At 42.2% G+C, this 19,813-nt stretch overlaps 1 protein-coding gene across 1 annotated transcript in view; it reads right to left on the reverse strand.

Annotated features, from left to right (window-relative positions):
• Positions 1-217: 217 nt before the first annotated feature.
• Positions 218-19,813, reverse strand: part of LOC132828314 (major facilitator superfamily domain-containing protein 4A-like) — a 64,468-nt gene continuing 44,872 nt past the window's right edge. Inside the window, exons 5-10 of the mRNA XM_060845306.1 lie at positions 13,592-13,707; positions 12,659-12,832; positions 11,698-11,845; positions 9,724-9,794; positions 7,722-7,845; positions 218-3,708 (exon numbers count right to left, since the gene is read on the reverse strand). Coding sequence (XP_060701289.1) covers positions 3,656-3,708; positions 7,722-7,845; positions 9,724-9,794; positions 11,698-11,845; positions 12,659-12,832; positions 13,592-13,707 — 686 coding nt within the window. The 3' untranslated portion in view covers positions 218-3,655. The remainder of the gene's footprint in view (positions 3,709-7,721; positions 7,846-9,723; positions 9,795-11,697; positions 11,846-12,658; positions 12,833-13,591; positions 13,708-19,813) is intronic.

Consider the following 19,813-nt stretch of genomic DNA (forward strand, 5'->3'; position numbering starts at 1 on the left):
GAAATGAGAGTCATGAGAGATATAAGAGATTAAGATGTAAAAATTAAAGTGCATTGGATTGGGGGAAGTGTTCACATAGTTAGAGTAAAAAGTGAGGTCTGCAGATGCTGGAGATCAGAGCTGAAAATGTATTGCTGGTTAAAGCGCAGCAGGTCAGGCAGCATCCAAGGAACAGGAAATTCGACGTTTTGGGCATAAGCCCTTCCTCATTCCTGATGAAGGGCTTATGCCTGAAACGTCAAATTTCCTGTTCCTTGGATGCTGCCTGACCTGCTGCGCTTATATAGTTAGAAAACAGGAAACAAAAAGTAGGAATAAATGGGTCTTTTTCCAAGAGCTAAGCATTGACTAATGGGGTGCCAAAGGAATCAATGCTTGGATCCCAGTTATTTACAATGTCTCTGAATGATTTAGATGCAGGAACTAGAAGTAATATCTTCCAGTTTGCAGATGACACAAAACTGGTGAGCTGTGAGAAGGATGCAGAGATGTATCCGTGGGATTTGGACAAACTGAGTGGGAGGGTAATTGTAATGGTAGATTATAGATAATAATGTGCAAGTGCAGCTGGAGGTGAAGGTGGTAAATGGTGCATTGGCCTTCATAAGAAGAGGATTCAAATACAGCAGCAGGGATGTCTTGCTTCAATTAAATGGAGGCTTGGTGAGACCACATCTGCAGTACTGTGTGCAATTTCTTACCCCTTATCCAAGGAAGGATACTCTGGCTAACGAGGGAATGCAACAAAGGTTTGCCAGACTGATTCCTGGGATGGCAGGACTGATGTATGAAGACAGACTGGGCCAGTTAAGATTTATAATCATTGAAGTTTTGAGGAACGAGGGGACATCTCACAGAAATTTATAAGATTCCAACAGAACAAGGTATGGGAATTGTGGGAAGGATGTTCCAGGTCAGTGGGGGTGGGGGTCAAGAATGAGGGATCACAGTCTAAGGATATGGAGTAGGTCAGTTGGGAGAAAAGTCTTCACCCAGAGAGTGGGGAGCCTGTGGAATACTCTGCCACAGAAAACAGTTGAGGCCAAAACATTGAATGTTTTCAAGAAGAAGTTAGATATAGTTCTTAGGGATAAAATGATTAAAGGGTATGGAGAAGAAAAACAGGAATAGGATTTCAAGTTGAATGATCAGCCATGTTCATACTGAATGGTGGAGTAAGGTCAAAAAAGGCCAAATAGCCCAATCCTGCTCCTATTTTCTATGAGACATTGGTATGATTGAGGTTGAGTTTGGAGATAGAATCCATTACTTCTTGGGTTTTTACTCTGTCCTGCACCTGACCTGAGGACTTTCTAGTCCCTACAGAAGAGTATTTCAAAGAGAATAAGTAACGAGTTTGGGGGAAGAGTTTCAGTGTCAGATAAATGTCAAGCCCATTTAGACTAGATCGAATTATAGTTAAGTGCAGAAGTAAGCTTGCTGTGGTTGGTCTCAGGAATGTTCATTAACCCCAAACACAACAGTACCTGTCCAACTATGATGAAATTCATTTCCATTTCTAAACATGAGATTAGCTTATTCTTCTGAAACTGTCCACGAACTGATAAACATGGATTTGACTTCAAACAAATGCAACCAGATTCTGACATTTAACTTGCTAAAGCAATACAGTCCAATCCACAGTGAAAAGGTAAAGAAGTGGCTGGAGGTGAATTGCTTCATTGGAGGGACAGTACAGACATGAGGGCAATAATGGCTTCCCACAAAAAAATATGAACCCATCTGAATGCATATTTGGTAAAAGGGTTAGGATTATGCTGGAATCCAGCTCACCCAGAAGAACTATCAAGAACATCATAGAATTTAATCTTCCCTTTGTTGAATGGTGTTCATACTATAGACTGGAATTCTCCTGTAATGCCTGGCCCAGTGTGACATTGGGTTACATTTCTCACCCACTTAGACGAGGAGCAACTTCTCCATGTAAAAAGACAGTGCATCCTTGCAACTCACATACTGTAGGTAACCAGTTGCCCTTATCATTTATTCATTCTCAGGATGTGGGCATCACTAGTTGAGTTAGCATTTATTGTTCATCCCTGGTTAGGGAATGGTGAGGGTGAGCTGCCTCCTTGAACTGATGCAGTCCATGTGCTGTAGTTAGACCCAAAATACTGTTAGGAAGGAGACTCCACAATTTCAGCCCAGAACTGCGAAGGAACAGAGTTATATTTTCAAGTCAGGACGGTGAGTGGGGCTTGGAAGGAAACTTGCAGGACGATGTGCTCCCATGTATTTGCTGCCCTAGTCCTTTGAGGGTTGAGGTTTCAGACAAGATGATGGACTTAAAGGAGAGGATCAGACATGAATGATGAAGCCATCAGTAGGGCTGAATGGCCTCCTGCTCCTATTTCTTATGTTCTCCTCATATCTTTGTAAATTTTCCTCCCTCAACCAATCAAGTAAAATTAACAAAGTTACCCATATTGTATACCAAATAGTTGCTGCAATCTTCACATTACAACAGTGATTACAGTTCTTTGTGTGTCCATGTACAAGTCTTTCCTTTTCTACTCTGTAGCCTCCATTGTGAGAATGGAAGGAAACCAATACACAAATACTTAACAGACTTGCCAGAAATTCGTCTCTCTGCTATAACATTGGACTTATCATCCAGAACATGGTGGCTCAATTCCCACCATGGCAAGAAATTGAGTGTAGTAACTCTGGAAAAGACTGGGTCGACACCAATTGGAAAAGAGCAAGTATAGATGTTGTTGTAAAAACCCAAACACCAATAGCCTTCGGGAAAGGGAAGCCGCAACCATAACCTGGTTAATTCAGTTGCAGATTGTTGCTAGCAAAGCTGACATTAATTGCCAACCCAAAGATTCAGTGGGGAAAGAAATGCTGGTGGGTGTTCATCTTGGAGTGCCACAGTCTCTGTGGCATAAGGACCATCTACAATAGCAAAGTCCCAAGGCATTGAAACAATATCTCAAGCCCCACAGCAGCATGGCTGATTCAGCAAATCAGATGGACAGTGAATGCCATCTTGCAAGCCTCAAACACTCTCACAAAGAGATAAAAATACAATTAACCTTTAGCGGAGTTACAGACCCCTTTAACTTGAACTGTCTTCCATTAAGAAATAGAAAAAGAGGAACTTCAGGCTAATGCATTAAGATTTTGTACATTGGCATCTACTTTACAAACCTTCATTTTTACCAATAATGAAATTGCAACTAAATGTTCCAAGTTCTCACTATATTCACATTTGGCAATATATTTTAAACAAACAAAAAAGAGAATTAAGCAAGATAGATCAATTACCTGATAGAATCAAGTGTGTGTTTTTTTTTAAAAAAACAGTTCTACTTAAAAAAAAACTTGAAGCAGTTAATTCAGGTTCCACATGATTATTAAAGGTGATCTCTGGTACATTATACCTTCAATGTCCATTCTCTTAGGAAAATTACTGCAGCCACATCAATCAGTGAGACGCATCAGTTAAAACAGAAGTATAGACAAAAGCGACCTTGCCACTTCTCAAATACGCGAAGGTAGCTGCGTGATGATTTAAACGCAGCAATGTCCATTGTTAAAGCCTGTACTGGCATTCAGTCTATTCCAATGTTGCATTACGTCCATTCAGAACTAATGCATGTTACAGTGGCCGGTCGCTTGCTAAACCTCAGCTCTGGTATGAGAATTTTGACTCCACTATCGTGCCTGTTTTCGAAGGTGCTGAGGAAATAAAGACAATAGAATGTGAAAAATGAGCAGCAGCTCTTTCAGTCCCAGAACACATTGACAAACATTGTGTGGTGAATCAACTGAGCAAAAGTTTTTTTTAAAATTAGATTAGATTCCTTACAGTGTGGAAACAGGCCTTTCGGCCCAACCAGTCCACACCGACCCTCCGAAGAGTAACTCACCCAGAACCATTTCTCTGACAAATGCAACTAACATTATGGACAATTTAGCATAGCCAATTCACCTGATCTGCACATCTTTGGACTGTGGGAGGAAACCGGAACACCCGGAGGAAAAGTACACAGACACGGGGAGAATGTGCAAACTCCACACGGACAGTCGACCAAGGTTGGAATCAAACCGGAGACCCTGGTGCTGTGAGGCAGCAGTGCTAACCACTGAGCCACTGTGCTGCCCTCTAACATATGGACATATCAAATTATTAGGGGTAAACCATTCAGCTCCTCCAGGCTACTCAATTGTTCAATAAGATTGAAGGTGCAATCAGTCACAATCAAGGATTTGATTGTCCCTTCAACTCCACGTTCTCACCTGTCCCCAGTAACCATTAACTCTATTGTTAGTCAAGAATATATCTAGCTCTGCGAGGTATTCAATGATCTCCACCTCTGTTAAGGAGGAGAATGTCCAAAGACTCATGGCTCTCATAGAAAGAAGGTCCTCGTTTTCATCTTAAATGGTAAACGCATTCCTTTTTAAACTGTGTCCCCTCATTCTAGTGACATTCTGCTTTAGTACCCTTCATGTGTCCCGAAGAAATCCACCCTGGATATACTATTTCCATTGGGCAGAAGATGCAAAACTTTGAAAACATGTACCAACATCTTCAAGGCACAGCTTCTTCTCTGCTTCTTATCAACTTATGAACAGACCTCTCATATATTAGAGTTGATCTTTCTCTGCACCTTCCCTGTAGCTGTAACACTATATTCTGCACTATTACCCAGATGCACTTACACTTAACAATCTTTTCACTGTATCTCAGTACATGTGATGGGGAGTGGTATTTCTGGTTAGGGATAGCATTACAGTTGTACTTACGAAGAATATTTTTAGGAGATTATCCTGTGACGTTATATGGTGGAACTGAGGAATAAGAAAAGGAAGATCACCTCGTGGGGATTATATTATAGTACCCACTAGTCAATGGGAAATTAAAAAGCAAATATGTAAGGAGATCTCATATCTGTAAGAATGATAGGGCTGTAATGGTGGGGGATTTTAACTTTCCAAACATAGACTGGAATTGTCATAATGTTAAGGATATGGAGGAATTTGTTAAGTGTGTACAAGGGAACTTTCTTAATCAATGTGTGGATGCAACACTTGAGAATGAGCAATATTTGACCTTCTGTTGGGAAATAATGCAGGATAAGTCAGAGGGGAGCATTGATCATAAATCTATTAGTTTTAAAATAGTGATGGAAAAGGATAGAACTGATCAAAAAATTTACATTCTAAACTGGAGTAGGGCCAATTTTGACTGAATATGACAGAATCTTTAAAAATTGATTGGGGGAGGCTATTTGCAGGTAAAGGGACATTTGGGAAATAGGAAGCCTTTAAGAATGAGCTAGCTAGTATTCAGACACAGTATGTTCCTATTAGTGTGAAGGGCAAGGCTGGTAAGTGTAGGGACTGCTGAATGACTAGAGAAATTGATGCTGTGGTCAAGAAAAGGAGACATATGTTAGGTATGGACAAGTGGATCGAGTGAGTCCCTACAGGAATATAAGGGCAGTAGGAGTGTGCTTAAGAGGGAAATAAGGAGGGGAAAAGGTGATATGAGATTGCTTTGGCAAATAGAGTAAAGGAGAAGTCAAAGCGATTCTGAAGTACAATAACAGCAAAAGAGTAACTAAGGAGAGAATAGGACCTCTTCAAGACCAACATGACCATCTACGTGTGGAATCACAGGAGGTGGATGAAATATTAAACAAATATTTCACATCAGTGGTTACTGTGCAGAAGGACATGGAAGCCAAGGGACTTGGGGAAATAAACATTGACATCTTGAAAACAGCTGATACTACAGAATAGGAGATGTAGGAGATAGCATAAAGGTAGATAATTCTCCAGGACATGATCAGGTATTTCCCAGAACTTTGTGGGAAGCTAGGAAAGAAATTGCTGGGCCCCTTGCTGAGGGATTTGCATCATTGATAGTTATGGGTAAGGTGCCAGCAGACCGGAGGTTGGCTAACGTGGTACTTTATTTAAGAAAGGCTTGCAAGGAAAAGCCAGGCAAGTACAGATTGTGGAACCTTAGGTCAGTTGTGGCTAAGTTGTTGGAGGGGATTCTGGGGGACAGGGTTTATATGTATTTGGAAAGGCAAGGACTGATTAGTGATAGTCAACTTGGCTTAGTGCATGGGAAATAGTGTCTCACTAACTTGATTGAGTTTTTTTGAAGAGATGACAAAAAGATTGATGAACGCAGAGCTGTAGCCATTGTCAGTATGGATTTCAGCAAAGCATTCAACAAGGTTCCACATGGTAGACTGGTTAGTAAGGTTAGATCACATGGGATCCAAGGGGAGCTAGCCAATTGATTTCAAACTTGCCTTGAAGATAGGATACAGAGGGTCGTGGTAATAGAGGGTTGCTTTTCGGACTGGACGTCTGTTACCAGTGGTGTGCCACAAGGATCGCTGCAGGTTCCACTGCTTTTCACCCTTTATATATGTGCATATAAGAGGTATGGTTAGTAAGTTTGCAGATGACATTAAAATAGGTGCTGTAGTGGACAGTGAAGAAGATTATCTCAGAATACAGCAGGACCTTGATTAGATGGGATGGACCAAAGAGTGGGAGATGAAATTTAATTTAGGTAAATGTGAGGTGTTGCATTTTTGTAAGGCAAGTCAGGGCAGGACTTACACACTTAATGGTAAGGTCCTGGGGAGTATTGCCAAGCAAAGAGACCTAGAGGTGTGCAGTTTCTTGAAAGTGGAGTCACAGGTAGACAGGGTGGTGGAAAAAGTATTTGGCATGTTTGCCTTCATTGGTCAGTGCACTGAATCGAGGAGTTAGGACATCACGTTGCAGCTGTACTGGACATTGGTGAGGACACTTTTAGAATACTGCATACAATTCTGATCACTCTCCTATAAGAAAGGTGTTGTTAAACCTGAGAGGGTACAGGAAAGATGTACAAGGATATTGCTGGGACTGGAGGCTTTGAGCTATAGGGAGAGGCTGGATAGGCTGGGGCAATTTTCCCTGGAGTGTCGGAGGGCGAGTGGTGACCTTACAGAGATTTTTAAGATCATGAGGGGCATGGATAGGGTGAATAGCCTAGGAAGGTGGAGTCCAAAACTAGAGGGCATAGGTTTAAGGTGAGAGGGGAAAGATTTAGAAAGAACCTAAGGGTTCACACAGAGACTGGTGCATGTATAGAATGAGCTGCCAGAGGAAGAGATGGAGCTGATACAATTACAACATATAAAATGTATCTGGATAGGTATATGAAAACAAAGGGTTTCGAGGGATATGGGCTAAATGCTGGCAAATGGGACCAGGTCAGATTGGGATGTCTGGTCGGCGTGGATCAATTGGACTAAAGGGTCTGTTTCCATGCTGTATGATTCTATGACTCTATAAACAAATTAGAAAGTATTCTTCACATGAGGAATTGTATAAATTTAGAAGCCATATCAATGCGTTGTCATCTGTCCTATTTACACAAATCCTCAGGCTATGTTCTGTCGGTGGATTAGTAGGAGGATTGCAGAATTAATGGGAGTGGGAGTGGGGATGCAAGGCAACTGATCATAACTCCTGTAACTTGAGGTCATCCAAAGTACCACTCCCAATTCTAAAATTTCATCAAGAGAACCAGAGAAAAGGCCCCATGAAATTTCTGACTAAGTCGAGATTGTTGAAAGTGCAAATGGCGCAGTGCAGATCAATTTCTAGGTCAAAGACTAATGTTCTGGAATAAAGGTCTTCCCTGTCGACTGACCCAGTGACTGTCTGCTTACCTGCCATGGTCTGATGACTGTGTAGTCTGTGCACCAGTATAAGAACCAGGTAGAAGAGAAGAGCAAGACAGCCAAACGTTAGTCCGCACACAAGAAATATATCAGTTTCAGGTGACTGAATAACCTGAAAGGAATCACAAGGTGAATTAGTCAACATGTTGTAAAACTGATGGTCAACAACATCAGAAAGAGGCCATTTTCAATCTCCATGAAATTATGGAACTTGGGGCAGGGATTAATCCCTGACTGACCTCATGCAGTGTGTATGATCAACACTAACTCCTTCCCACCCGCTTTGAAAAGTTGGACATTACGCAGAAGAACCCTCTGGAAGTACAGTAGGATTTTCTCCTGCAGCTCCTAAAACAGCTCTTCATCTCACCCAATCAATCAATCAATCAATCAATCTACCCTTTTCAATGTCCTTTGAAATGTGCCTCTCCAAATATTTATCCACCTCCACTTTTCAAGCCACCATGGGTTCTGCTTCTAATATTATTGCCTTATGTCTGAATAACATTCTGTATGGAAGAGATTACTCCTGATTTGCCCCTCTCCGCTCATCCTATTTACTTAAAAATATACATGCTTTCACCTACATAGAGGGTTCAGAAAAGCCAGAATTATTCTCTTCAGGGGTGATTGAGATATGAAATTATAAAGTGTTCAGGGGAATTATAAAGTCGATAGGGGAAAACTGTTTCCACAGGCAGGAGGGTCAGAAATCATAAGATGCAGATCTAAGACAATGGATAACAGAAATGCAGAGAGAGATAGGAGTTTGTCTTTTCTCAGTGACACACCTGTCATAAAGTTCTGGATTCAAATCTGACTTGGTACTCAAAGACATAATGCCTTATGATATTGGAGTAGAATTAAGCCATTTGGCCCATTGAGTCCGCTCCGCTATTTGAAATGTTGATGTTTCTAAACCCCGCTCTCATGCCTTCTCCCTGTAGCCAAGAGAAAGTGAGAACTGCAGATACTGGAGAGTTGGAGTTAGAAAGTGTGGTGCTGGAAAAGCACAGCAGCTCAGGCAGCGTCTGAGAAGCAGGAGAATTAACATTTCCGACATAAGCCCTTCATCTGCCCGAAACGTCACTCTCCCAGTCCTCAGATGCTGCCTGACCTGCTGTGCTTTTCCAGCACCACACTTTTCAACTTCTTCCCATAATCTTTGATTCCCTTACTAATCAAGATTCTCTGTCTTTAATGATACTCAGTGACTCGGCCTCCACAGCCGTCTGCAGCAGTGAGTTCCAGAGATTCATCACCCTCTGGCTGGAGAAACTCCTCCTCATCTCAGTTTCAAAGGATTGTCCCTTCACTCTGAGGCCGGGACCATGGGTCCTAGTCTCTCCTACTAGTGAAGACACCTTCTACCCGTCCTCTCAGTATTGTTTAAGTTTCTATTGGATCCCCCTTTATCCTTCCAAACTCTAACAAGTACAGACCCATGATGAAGAGTGTACTTGCTGCCTTGGAGGCTGATGGGAGTAGGTCTGATGACTTTCAGAACGGAAGGAGATAAGTTCTGGAAAGCAGAAATGATTTAGAGTGGTAGGACGAAGCTGGGGAGTGGGGCTAACTGGGGGGGGAGGGGGCCTGGGAGGGGTCTGCTAGCAGAGACATGATGGACCAAATGGCCTTCTTCTATGCTGTTTAGTTCTATCCTCTAGTGAATGACTGATTAACCAGTATAACAGGTGTTTTCCCATTTTGCCTTATCAAAGCTCCTCGTCATTTTGAACACCTTTGTCACATCCCTTACAGCACTTCCTCTGTTCTACTGTAAATCTATTTTCCAAGTTGGAAAACATTCAATAACAATTGCTCTGATTTCAATAATGGATACATTAAAGTTATTAAGATGTTTCCACAAGCCTTATTCAAATATATTTTGTAAATCAATCTGCTTTAATTCCTTTTGGGTGCCTTGAATATAAGCTGTTAGTAGTGTTGGGCATAACTTCTATTTTTAGAAAAATAAACATTTACTCACTGATCCAACAAGCATCTGGAGGGCGAACTCACCGATTCCCGCCCCAGTCACCAGCACAGTTGTTGCACATCCTAACAGATGAAGTTTAAAAGAAACAATTAAGAACTATCCAATTGGCTTCAAAGTACATAAAAAGATAGAGTTGTGAAGCATCCTGAATGCTTTCAATCACCTGGCACAGTCAGAGATGAAACCTCTAGAGTTTTCTCTCTGATCACACTCCACAATTAACCTCCTGGGAGAGATTAAACAAAGCAATGTCACTTGGGGTTAACAAGCGCTTGACTAGAATCCAAGATGTATAAATTGTATTTCTGGTACACAAAGTTTTGGAGGACTTCAGAAGGACATATGGGCAATGGAGAGAGTGACAAAGAGTAGATCTATCAGAATGATACTGATGCTCCAAGGATTAGTCCTTGGGATTAAATGATCTAATTTCATTGACATCTTCAAGACGTTGAAGAGGTCAGAGACAGACAAATAACCTTTTCTGAGGAGTCTAGAATCTAGGTCTTTCAAGATTGAAATTAGAAAACATTTATTCACACAAAGGTGGAAATTTGGAATGCTCTTCCATAAATAGCCACCTGGATTGACTGTTAACTTTTAAACAATGACTGGTGGATTCATTCACAGGATGTGGGCATTGCTGTCTCAGTTACTTGACCAAAGGGCAGTTAAGAGTTAAGTCCATTGCTGTGGACCTGGAATCATATGTAGTATAGATCACGCAAGAATGGCAGGTTTCCTTCCCTAAAGGGCATTAGTGTCCAACAACAATTGGCAGTGATTACAAGATGACTAGGCTGCTATTTTTTAATTCAAGATTTTATTTTAAAAGTTTGAACTCATGTTCACCATCTGCCATGGTGGGTTCTGAGCTTCCATGTGCCCACACCAAAAGCCCACATCTCAGATTACCAGCCCACTACGCCACTGCCTCCCCTCAGCAAAATGTCTTTGGAGATTTGGGACAGAAATGGGATACATGGAGTTAGGTGAAGATAAGCGATGACTTCACAGAATGAATGGGAGTCTCCTGTTCCGACGTATCTATAAGTCTGGATTATAGCCCAGTTTGTCTGGCAGGAAGGGTGTGAGAAGGACACAAAGCGATGGTTGGATGGAAGCTGCTTTGAAGAGTAAAGTATTCACAAGGAGTGAAGTTATGATAAACCTGCACAGGAATTTGACTCAGTTGTGGTAAGTGCAGAGTGTTCAGAGTTTTAGTCGCCATGCTATAAAAAGGTAAAAGAACCATTGCGAGAGGTGCAGAAAGGATTCAGCAGAACAGAGAGAATACAGCTTTCGTGAAAAATTAGTTAGAGTCAAAAAAAACTGCAGATGCTGGAATCCAAAGTAGACAAACAGGAGGCTGGAAGAACACAGCAAGCCAGGCAGCATCAGGAGGTGGAGAAGTCAACGTTCAGATACCGGCTGGCTGTGTTCTTCCAGCCTCTTGCTTGTCTACTTCGAGAAAAATTAAGCATGTTGGAATTTTCTTTCTTTAGTAAAGAGAGGACTTGGAGGAGAACATACAATAGGCTTTATGATTCTGTAAGGTTTAGGAAGCATAAATCAAAACACGGGACTGTAAAGTCACCAATAAGTACATGAGGGAAATAAGGAGACATACATTTACTCAGACAGTGGTTAAAGTTTGGAACATTCCATCATAGAAAGTGATTAAGGAAAAAAGCTTAGATACTTTCAGAAGGAAATGAGATGTGCACATGAGAGAAATGTAAACAGCAGGACAGGCTGAAAGGCTGAGATGAGGCCGGAGGAATGGCAAAAGACTCATACAGAGCATCAATACCATCACAGGAGAATTGAACTGAAATGTCTGTTTCTGTGCTATAAATTCTATACTTTGCACAGCTTAACTTATGCGAATTATAAAGGAACGCAAATTCCACGGCAGTGTGATAGGAATTAAAAGCAAGGCATCTGACAGGCGGTGCAACGAACCTTGGTAATTCAAGATGTCTTCGGTATAAGCCAACATACTGGGAAAGGTGCTGCTCAGGAAAAAACCCAGAAGTCCTGTTCCCACATAAAGACAAACAACACTGACTGGGAAACACAGCATCAGGACAAAGGTGCCAATGATTCCACCCTGCAACACAGAAAGGGCAAACATCAAAACAATGTTTTTAAATTATATATAGAACAGATTTTTTTGCCAAAATGATTACAGGAATTAGACACAGGAAGACAAAAATAGAAAAATAAAACAACTTCTATTTTTGTTTCTGATTTCCAGCATCTGCTGTTCTTTTGATTTACAGAGAGAGGGAGAAATGGGTGCACTGTAGTCATGGACACTTCAAATACTGGGATGAAGAAATAATGTACACTCTGCTCATCTAAGAGGACAAGCAGACTTCAGTTTACTGGCTAGCCTAGATGCCAGCACCTCTAAGTGCAGCATTCCCTGGGCGCTGCAGTTGACTGACAGCCTGGATTTCTATGCTTAACATTGAAGAATGCCGTAACATGACCATACAACTCCTATACTCAACGCGCTGACCAATAAAGGCAAGCATACCAAACACCTTATTCACTATCCTGTCTGCCGGAGAAAGACAGCTAAGGTCTTGTGTCCAATATGATTTCTTTGGAAGAGCCGGGGGGAAAGGTAGGAAGAAACAGCAGTGATTTTAAATTTGAAACATGCTGTGATAGAAAATGGTCAAAGAATAGCCTAGATACTGGTAGGTTACTCAAGCACGTGCACAGCATCAACTATACATGTTAATGAGGCTTCCACTCATTTCTAAACAGAAGACCACGGAGGGGAAATAGAATATAACAGTGACAACTCTGAACCCTGTCGGAGCTGCTGCATCATTGACACTAACATACAAACAATAGTAAGTGTCATTAGTTAGGTTAGTGGGAGAGCAAAATTTGGTGTAAAAATACTCACCAGGTTTATAAACACCATAGTCACAGGTTTTAACTTTCCAGATACTGGAATAGAAGCCAGTCTGCCCAGGGTGATCGAAGCCCAGAAGAGACTGCTGAGGTAGCCAGCTACCCTCGGCTCAATGTACAAAGGTTTCTCCACAGCGTAGGTATATACAAACCCAGAGTACTCTCCCTGTCAGAGATCAAACACATGTCAGATACATTGTCACTATACTCTACATCTTTATTTCTCTACACCATCAACAACCAATAAGACAGGCTCTCCGAAAGCAGACTCAGCCTTGCCCAATCACAGAGTGTGAAGGCCCTCAATCCTTCCCCTTCCTTCTTATCTAGTGAAATCTACAATGTCTGTCTATTTCTCCACCTCAGTCCCTCCTACTGCCTGTACTAACTTTTCCATTTCACTATCTTGTCCCTCCCCATATCCAGTCCATCTCTTCACCCCCACCCCAAGTCCACGCAGGCAAGTCTCTCTCCTTCTCCGTTCCACGCAGGAAATATGTCTCACCTATCTCTCCCTTCAATCTCAGCCTGAAGTTTTCCTTCATCTCACTTCCCCTCCCTGCCCCCGGCAACTCCCATCTTTTCCAATTGCCAATCTTCTTCCTCTCTATGGCAACTCCCCCAGTGCAACCCACACCCACTGTCTACACTCCTAGTTGTTGATAGCTACCTATTTGCCACCACCGCGCCCCACCCCAATCCCAATCCATGCTGGGGCCCTCCACTGTTGCCCCTGCCACCCTCCCCATTTGTTTGTCCCACCCTCCTCACAGCATCCCCCAACACAGCGACTCCACAGAAAGCAGCTCACTGCAGGTTCTCAATATGAGTTTGAAACAATTAAGTGAACATGCATACAGGAAGCAGGAACCTCACAGGGTTCCTTCTCTTCACACAAGACACCAACGAAGGAGCGGGTACGTACCAAAATCCCGTCGGTCATAAAAAGCACGACAGCCCCAATAATGTGGACAACAAAGAAAGTACAAGGAGCTTCCTGAAGACGCAGTCCTTTGAGGCAGTCGATAAGACCATCAGGCTCTGCAAATGGAGGAGAAACAAATAACAAAGATTTCATTTACAGACGGGAATGGCTACATAGAATATACAATACAGCAACAGGCCATTCGGGCCAACTGCAGTCCATACTGGTGCTCTACCTTCTTGAGGACGAAGTCCATCCCTCTGCAAGGAGGTTGCCTAAGGCTGACCAAAACAATTCAGCACTATGAGCACCGAGACAAAGTTTATGACCATGTTATCACATCCGCTCCATTAAATTCCACTCACAGCATCAGTCTGGCTACACTTTTACCTGGGGCAATACATTGTGGGTTTAAATCTCAATCCGGAGTTCAGAGCTCAGTAATCTGGGTTGAGATTTCAATAGTGCTACTGAAGGAATGCTGCACTGTCAAAGATGTGACTTGTTTGGATTAATTTTAAGAGCTGCCAACTCAGGCATGTACCGGAGGGGTGCACAGGAGTTCTCCCTGGTGAGCTTGCCAATATTTAAATCGGCACCATGCAAACAGACCGGTTAAACCTCATCATATTACTACAGGTCATTCTGTTATAACCTACGTTTCGTAAAGCAATTGGGGACAGTTTCTACAGTGCCAACTTTTAAAACATGATCACATTGCCAACACTTTAAGCACTGCTTCCAAAGCATGAGCTTGCCCAAGAACGCAACCATCGCGTTACAGAAGAACTGACTGTATCTGTAGCAGTTTGCTGTGTGCAAATTGATTGTCACATTTCCTATAAAGTGCAGTTCCTGTTCCATTACAAGTGCTATACTGACTGAAAAGTGATTTGAGATAGTGGAAGGTCCAACATAAATGCATGTCCTTCTTTAAGTTTCATGCATCTTTATGATTGATGTCCTTGGGCTATTTAGAATTCACCTTGACAGGATCCTGATAAAAGCTAACAACATGAGCAACTCAGCATTCTTGAACACTCTTCTTCTGCTAGCTCTGCTGCTGAGGGGACTAGAGGAACTTGGGAATGCCTGCTCTTCTGAGGAAGGTTACCAACTTTGGTTGAGTGTATTCCTGGGAGGTTGTGGACTGATCCTACTCCAGAAACCTCAGTTTGCAACCAATGTTGAGGGCTCTTGTGGTACAGAGGTGGTCCTCTGGGCCAGAGGACATGGGTTCATAGCTCCACCTACTCCAGTGGTGTGTAAAGTAGGCAAGCAGGAGATTGGAACACTCCAGCAAGCCAGGCAGCATCAGGAGTGACTTTCCCACCTCCTGATGCTGCCTGGCTTGCAGTGTTCTTCCAGCCTCTTATTTGTCTACCTTCCATTCCAGCATCTGCAGATTTTTTTGTCCCTAACTAGCGGGGTGTAACAACAGGTTGATTGTCCAGCATCTGTGCTGATACTCGGAGACAATACTGCATCATCGGAGGTGGCTTTTTGTGTGAGACCCTCGCCGTTCTCTCAAGGTGAATGCAAAGGATTATGTGGTGGTATGTCAGAGAGGAGAAAGGGAACTTTCCCCAGGGTCCTGGCCAAGATTCGTCAATGTTTAAGCAGCATCACTAAATCCGATTATCTAGTCATTAACATTGCTCTTTGTGGGATCTTACCATGCACATATAGACTGCTCTCCTGTCTACAAGACATGGCCACACTTCAAGAGTATTTCATTGCCTAAGAAGCTCTTTGGGGTAGTGAGACACTCTAAGTCTTTCCTTTTCCTGGATATATTTCAGGTACAAGTATCTTTATGATAAACTTTGGATATCGATGAGATTTCAAGATGGTAGTGATCCCAATGAAACAAAAATAAAGAACTTCACTAAATTCCATTTGAAGGTTGAAGCATTAGGTGTTTCTCCAGCCCTGATAAAATCAAGGAGCTAATGACCGGTTTGCAGTTTCACAGTCACCAGATAAACTGGTTTCAAACAGCTTCACACCGTTTCAAAACCACATTAGAAACAATAATCATCTGTCATCTAACCGAAGTGATGCAACACAGAAAAAGGTCATTCACCACATCCTGACCTTTTCCAGCTCTTGCCAGAGCATTCCAATTGGTTCTGCATTCACCAGCTTTGTCCCCATCGCCCCTAAACGTTGCCCTGTCTGGTCAGATAGCCACAGCTTTACTCTACACAAAAGGGAGATCTCAACTTTCACTCCAGGTAAGACAGGAACATCAATGTGGCCTGGGATGTTATTTGTTGCAAAATATTTGTTAACCACAGACCTCATTCCAGTTGCTATCATACCTTGTTTACTGTAAACACATATTGTTGTATCTCCACCCTGTCATTGTAATCTCTCTCTCTCATTTTTCTTTAATATACTCCTCCTCCATCTTCACCTCCTGAAGATAGAAAATGGTAGTCGAGGTACAGATTTTAAGCTACCTCTCTGACAGTGTTATGGTTCCCAATATCGCTTTGTCTAACTTGGTATCAAAATGTAGTTTGAATACTCTCCAGTGAAGTGCCTTTAGAAGTTTTGTTGTGGAAAAGCTTCTCTAGAAATATGATATTCAACTATACAAATTAGGAACAGGAGTAGACCACCTAACCCCGCCAGCAATAAGGCCGTAGCTAATCTGATTAATTCAGACTCCCCGCTACTCCCAATAACATGTCACCCCCTTTCAAATCAAGAGTCTTTCCATCGCTGCCTTAAAAATATTCCAAAGTCTCACAAACCTCAAGAGAAAAAAAACCTCCTCATTTCTGCTTTAAATAAGCAATCTTTTATCTCCCCTAGTTCTAGATATTCCCACAAGAGGAAATATCCTCTCTACATCTACCTGCCAAGACCATTTACATTTGTCGTTTTTTTTGTAATCACACACACAGGCTCTCGATGTTTCATCTGACTAGCCATTACTTTCACCTGAACCTAATCTGCCAGCACCCTAATACTGTCACCACGTCCCGTGTGTGGCACAGTGGTAGTGTCCCTGTCCCTGGACTGGGAGACCTGGTTTCAAGTCCCACTTGCTCCAGAAGCACGTAATAATATCTCTGAACAGACGGATTAGAAAAAATAGGCTAAATAATAAAAAAAAGTCACCATCATCCAACTCATTGGAGAGAGATGACTGATGGTGGTTTAACCTGAGGGTCACCACGCCTCAGGTGAGGGGAGAGGTTTAGAAGGAAAGTCTTTCATGGTCATCTCAGCTGGTGCAGGAATTGAACCCACGCTGTTGGCATCACTCTGCATTGCCAAGCAGCTGACTGAAATAACTGCACCAAGGCCAAGTCACCCTTTATTTACTTGTTCACAGTACACTGGCTGTTGCCAGACAGCTCCGAGTCTGTCCCTGAACTGAGGAGATTGTAAATCTCCTGTTTATTTCTGTGCTTTTCTCTCCTTATAAGCCTGCACGCTCCTGCTCATCAGCAGTAGTGCTTAGTTTAATCCCCTGTTTTTTTTTAGAAATTATTTCAAACTTTAATCTGAATAAAACTGAATCCTGAGATTGCCTTTAATTAATATTCCAAAAGGGTGTTTGTCAGATTATGCTTCACCTTTGTTCCATGCAACACGACAGCTGGTTTTAACCCGTTTTTGTGCTGTTCCTCAATCCCCTGTTTATACCTGTCAGCATGGACCCCCCGATAGGCCCAGGATATCAACCCCAATAAAGGATCTCAGTCAACAAGATTGACCTGGTTCCAATCACGACACTGACTGAACTAACACCCAAGCAATGATGATGAAAGAACAAATTTGCATTAATCTCACATCTTTCAAATTCTCAGATCATCCCAAAGTACTTCACAGTCAATGACGTAATTTCAAAATGTTATCACTGGTGTAAAGTAGGAAAATCAGCAGCCAATCCATGCATAGCAAGATACTACAAATAGCAATGTCTGATAAATAACCAGATAATTATTATGATGTTGTTCGAGAACTTTATGTTGGTCAGTCCAATGCTCAAGTTCTCTGTAAAGACGGGCCATTGTAATTAGCTTTTCTACCTCAGCAGTAAGACAAGGCTTTCATTCAATGTCCCTTTAATAAAGTGCCACCACAGTGCTCCCTCTGCACCACACAGAAATGTTCACCTGGGTTACCTGTTCAAGACACTGAGTGAGTCCTAAACCCACAGCCCTCTGACATGGAGGTGAGAAAGCTACCAACTGAACGAACATCATTCCTCAGAGAAACTACTTCATGGTGCAATGATATATGCACGTTAGTTTTTATCCTTAATGGCACTTATGACATTCTCTCAAGTGCCAGAAGGGTCAAGATAAGAGGTTGCATTTAGTTGCTGAGCAACCACAGCTTGGCTCACTGGATGTGATCAGTGACACTGACTGTTTAAAAAGGTTGGGTTTACTAATTAGCAGTCCACATAAGTCCAGTAGGTCACTTAAGCCTTATACCTGTTGGCAAAGAACACAATAGACTTCACCCTAACAATGGCTTTTTGGTCAATGACATTTAACTAAAATAAACTTCACATCACCTCCTACTTAAGTGTGCCTCGTCGATGCATTTTGAATAAAAAAATCATTTCCATTTCCATAAGAGTTTGTATGACCTCAGGATGTTCCAAAGCAATTCACAGACAATGAAGCTTTTTGAAAACACAGTCACCTCTGTCAATCAATAGCTGCATCTCGGCAAAAGTATTTAGAATATCCACATCATTACCTGACCTCTTCTCTCCCAGTCCTTCCTCATTTTAAGTCATTTGTTCATTCAAATTAATCTATTCATTCAAGAGATATGGATGTCATTGGCTAGGCAGCATTTATTGCCCACTCCTAATTGCTCAGAGGGCAGTTAAGTCACCCCCATTGCTGTGGGTCTGGAGTTACATGTAGGCCAGACCAGGTGAGGATGGCAGATTTCCTTCCCTAAAAGGGCATTAGTGAACCAGGTAATTTTTTTCCCTCCAACAATCGACAATAGTTTTGTGGTCACCATTCGACTCTTTATTCCAGAATTGTGATCGAATTCAAATTCCACTATCTGCCATGGTGGGATTTGAACCAGTACCTCCAGAACATTAACTGAGCTCTGGATTAATAGTCCTAATATAATACCACTTGATCATCACCAACATGAACTCCCTCGTGACTCAAGTCTACCAAGTACCTGTTCATAGAGCTGGGAATAGGGTTTCTGGGGATTGTCAGGCTCTTGGGTGTTGGGATGTGATGTACATGTACCTTTAAGTGGCTGTATCCAAAACATTGTCCGTCACTACCTACTGTTAATGGAATGAAGCAGCAGTCCTATTGGTCAGACATGTCTACACAGCCACCCAGTTAGCACTGTTGGTATACAGTCTAATCTCAAAATAAAGAACCCACATTATGACTTTGCCAATTCTTGTTGTGCAATTAGTACACAGGTGATAAACAGAAGAATATGATGCTAGGAAACAGGAAAACCTCAGTCAGCCCCAAATTTAAATCAGGAGAGAAAAGAGTAGGTAGAGGGAATAAGGGAGCAACGTGTGGAGTGTGAGTAAATAATTATCCCCAATATTTAATTTGTTTAATGATCTTGTGTGATGAGGTACTGGTTTTCCAGATTTTTAACCTCTTTGGTTAGTGGGGCTTAGCAGTGCAGGCAAGAGATATTCCTTACTAAATCCCTACAGCGTGGAAGCAGACTATTCAGTCCATAGATTCCATACCATCCTCTGAGGAGCATCACACCCAGACCCTCCTATGCTTGTAACCCGGCATTTCTAATGGCTAACCCACCTAGCCTGGACAGCTTTGGATTGTGGGAGGAAACCAGAGCACCCGGAAGGAAAGCCACACAGACACGGGGAGAATGTGCAAATTCCACACAGACGGTGGAATTGAATCCAGGTCCCTGGCACTGTGAGGTATTAGTGCCAACCACAGAGTCACCATGCTGCCCCAAACTCCTACAGATCTGATCATTGGACATTTGACCACAAGACAGAAGTTTTTAACATTATTCATTCATTAGATAAAGAACATTGACTGGCCATCCTGAATTGCAGAGAGAGTAGTCACATGTAGGGCAGACCAATTAAGGTTAGCAGATTTTCTTCTTTAAAGAATATTGGTGAACCGGGTGGGTTTTTTCTGACAATTGACAGTGGTTACATGATCACTGTTAGACCAGCTTTTTGGAAAATAAAACATTGTTACTGAATTC

This window comes from Hemiscyllium ocellatum, chromosome 26, assembly GCF_020745735.1.
Source record: "Hemiscyllium ocellatum isolate sHemOce1 chromosome 26, sHemOce1.pat.X.cur, whole genome shotgun sequence".
NCBI classification, from domain to species: domain Eukaryota; kingdom Metazoa; phylum Chordata; class Chondrichthyes; order Orectolobiformes; family Hemiscylliidae; genus Hemiscyllium; species Hemiscyllium ocellatum.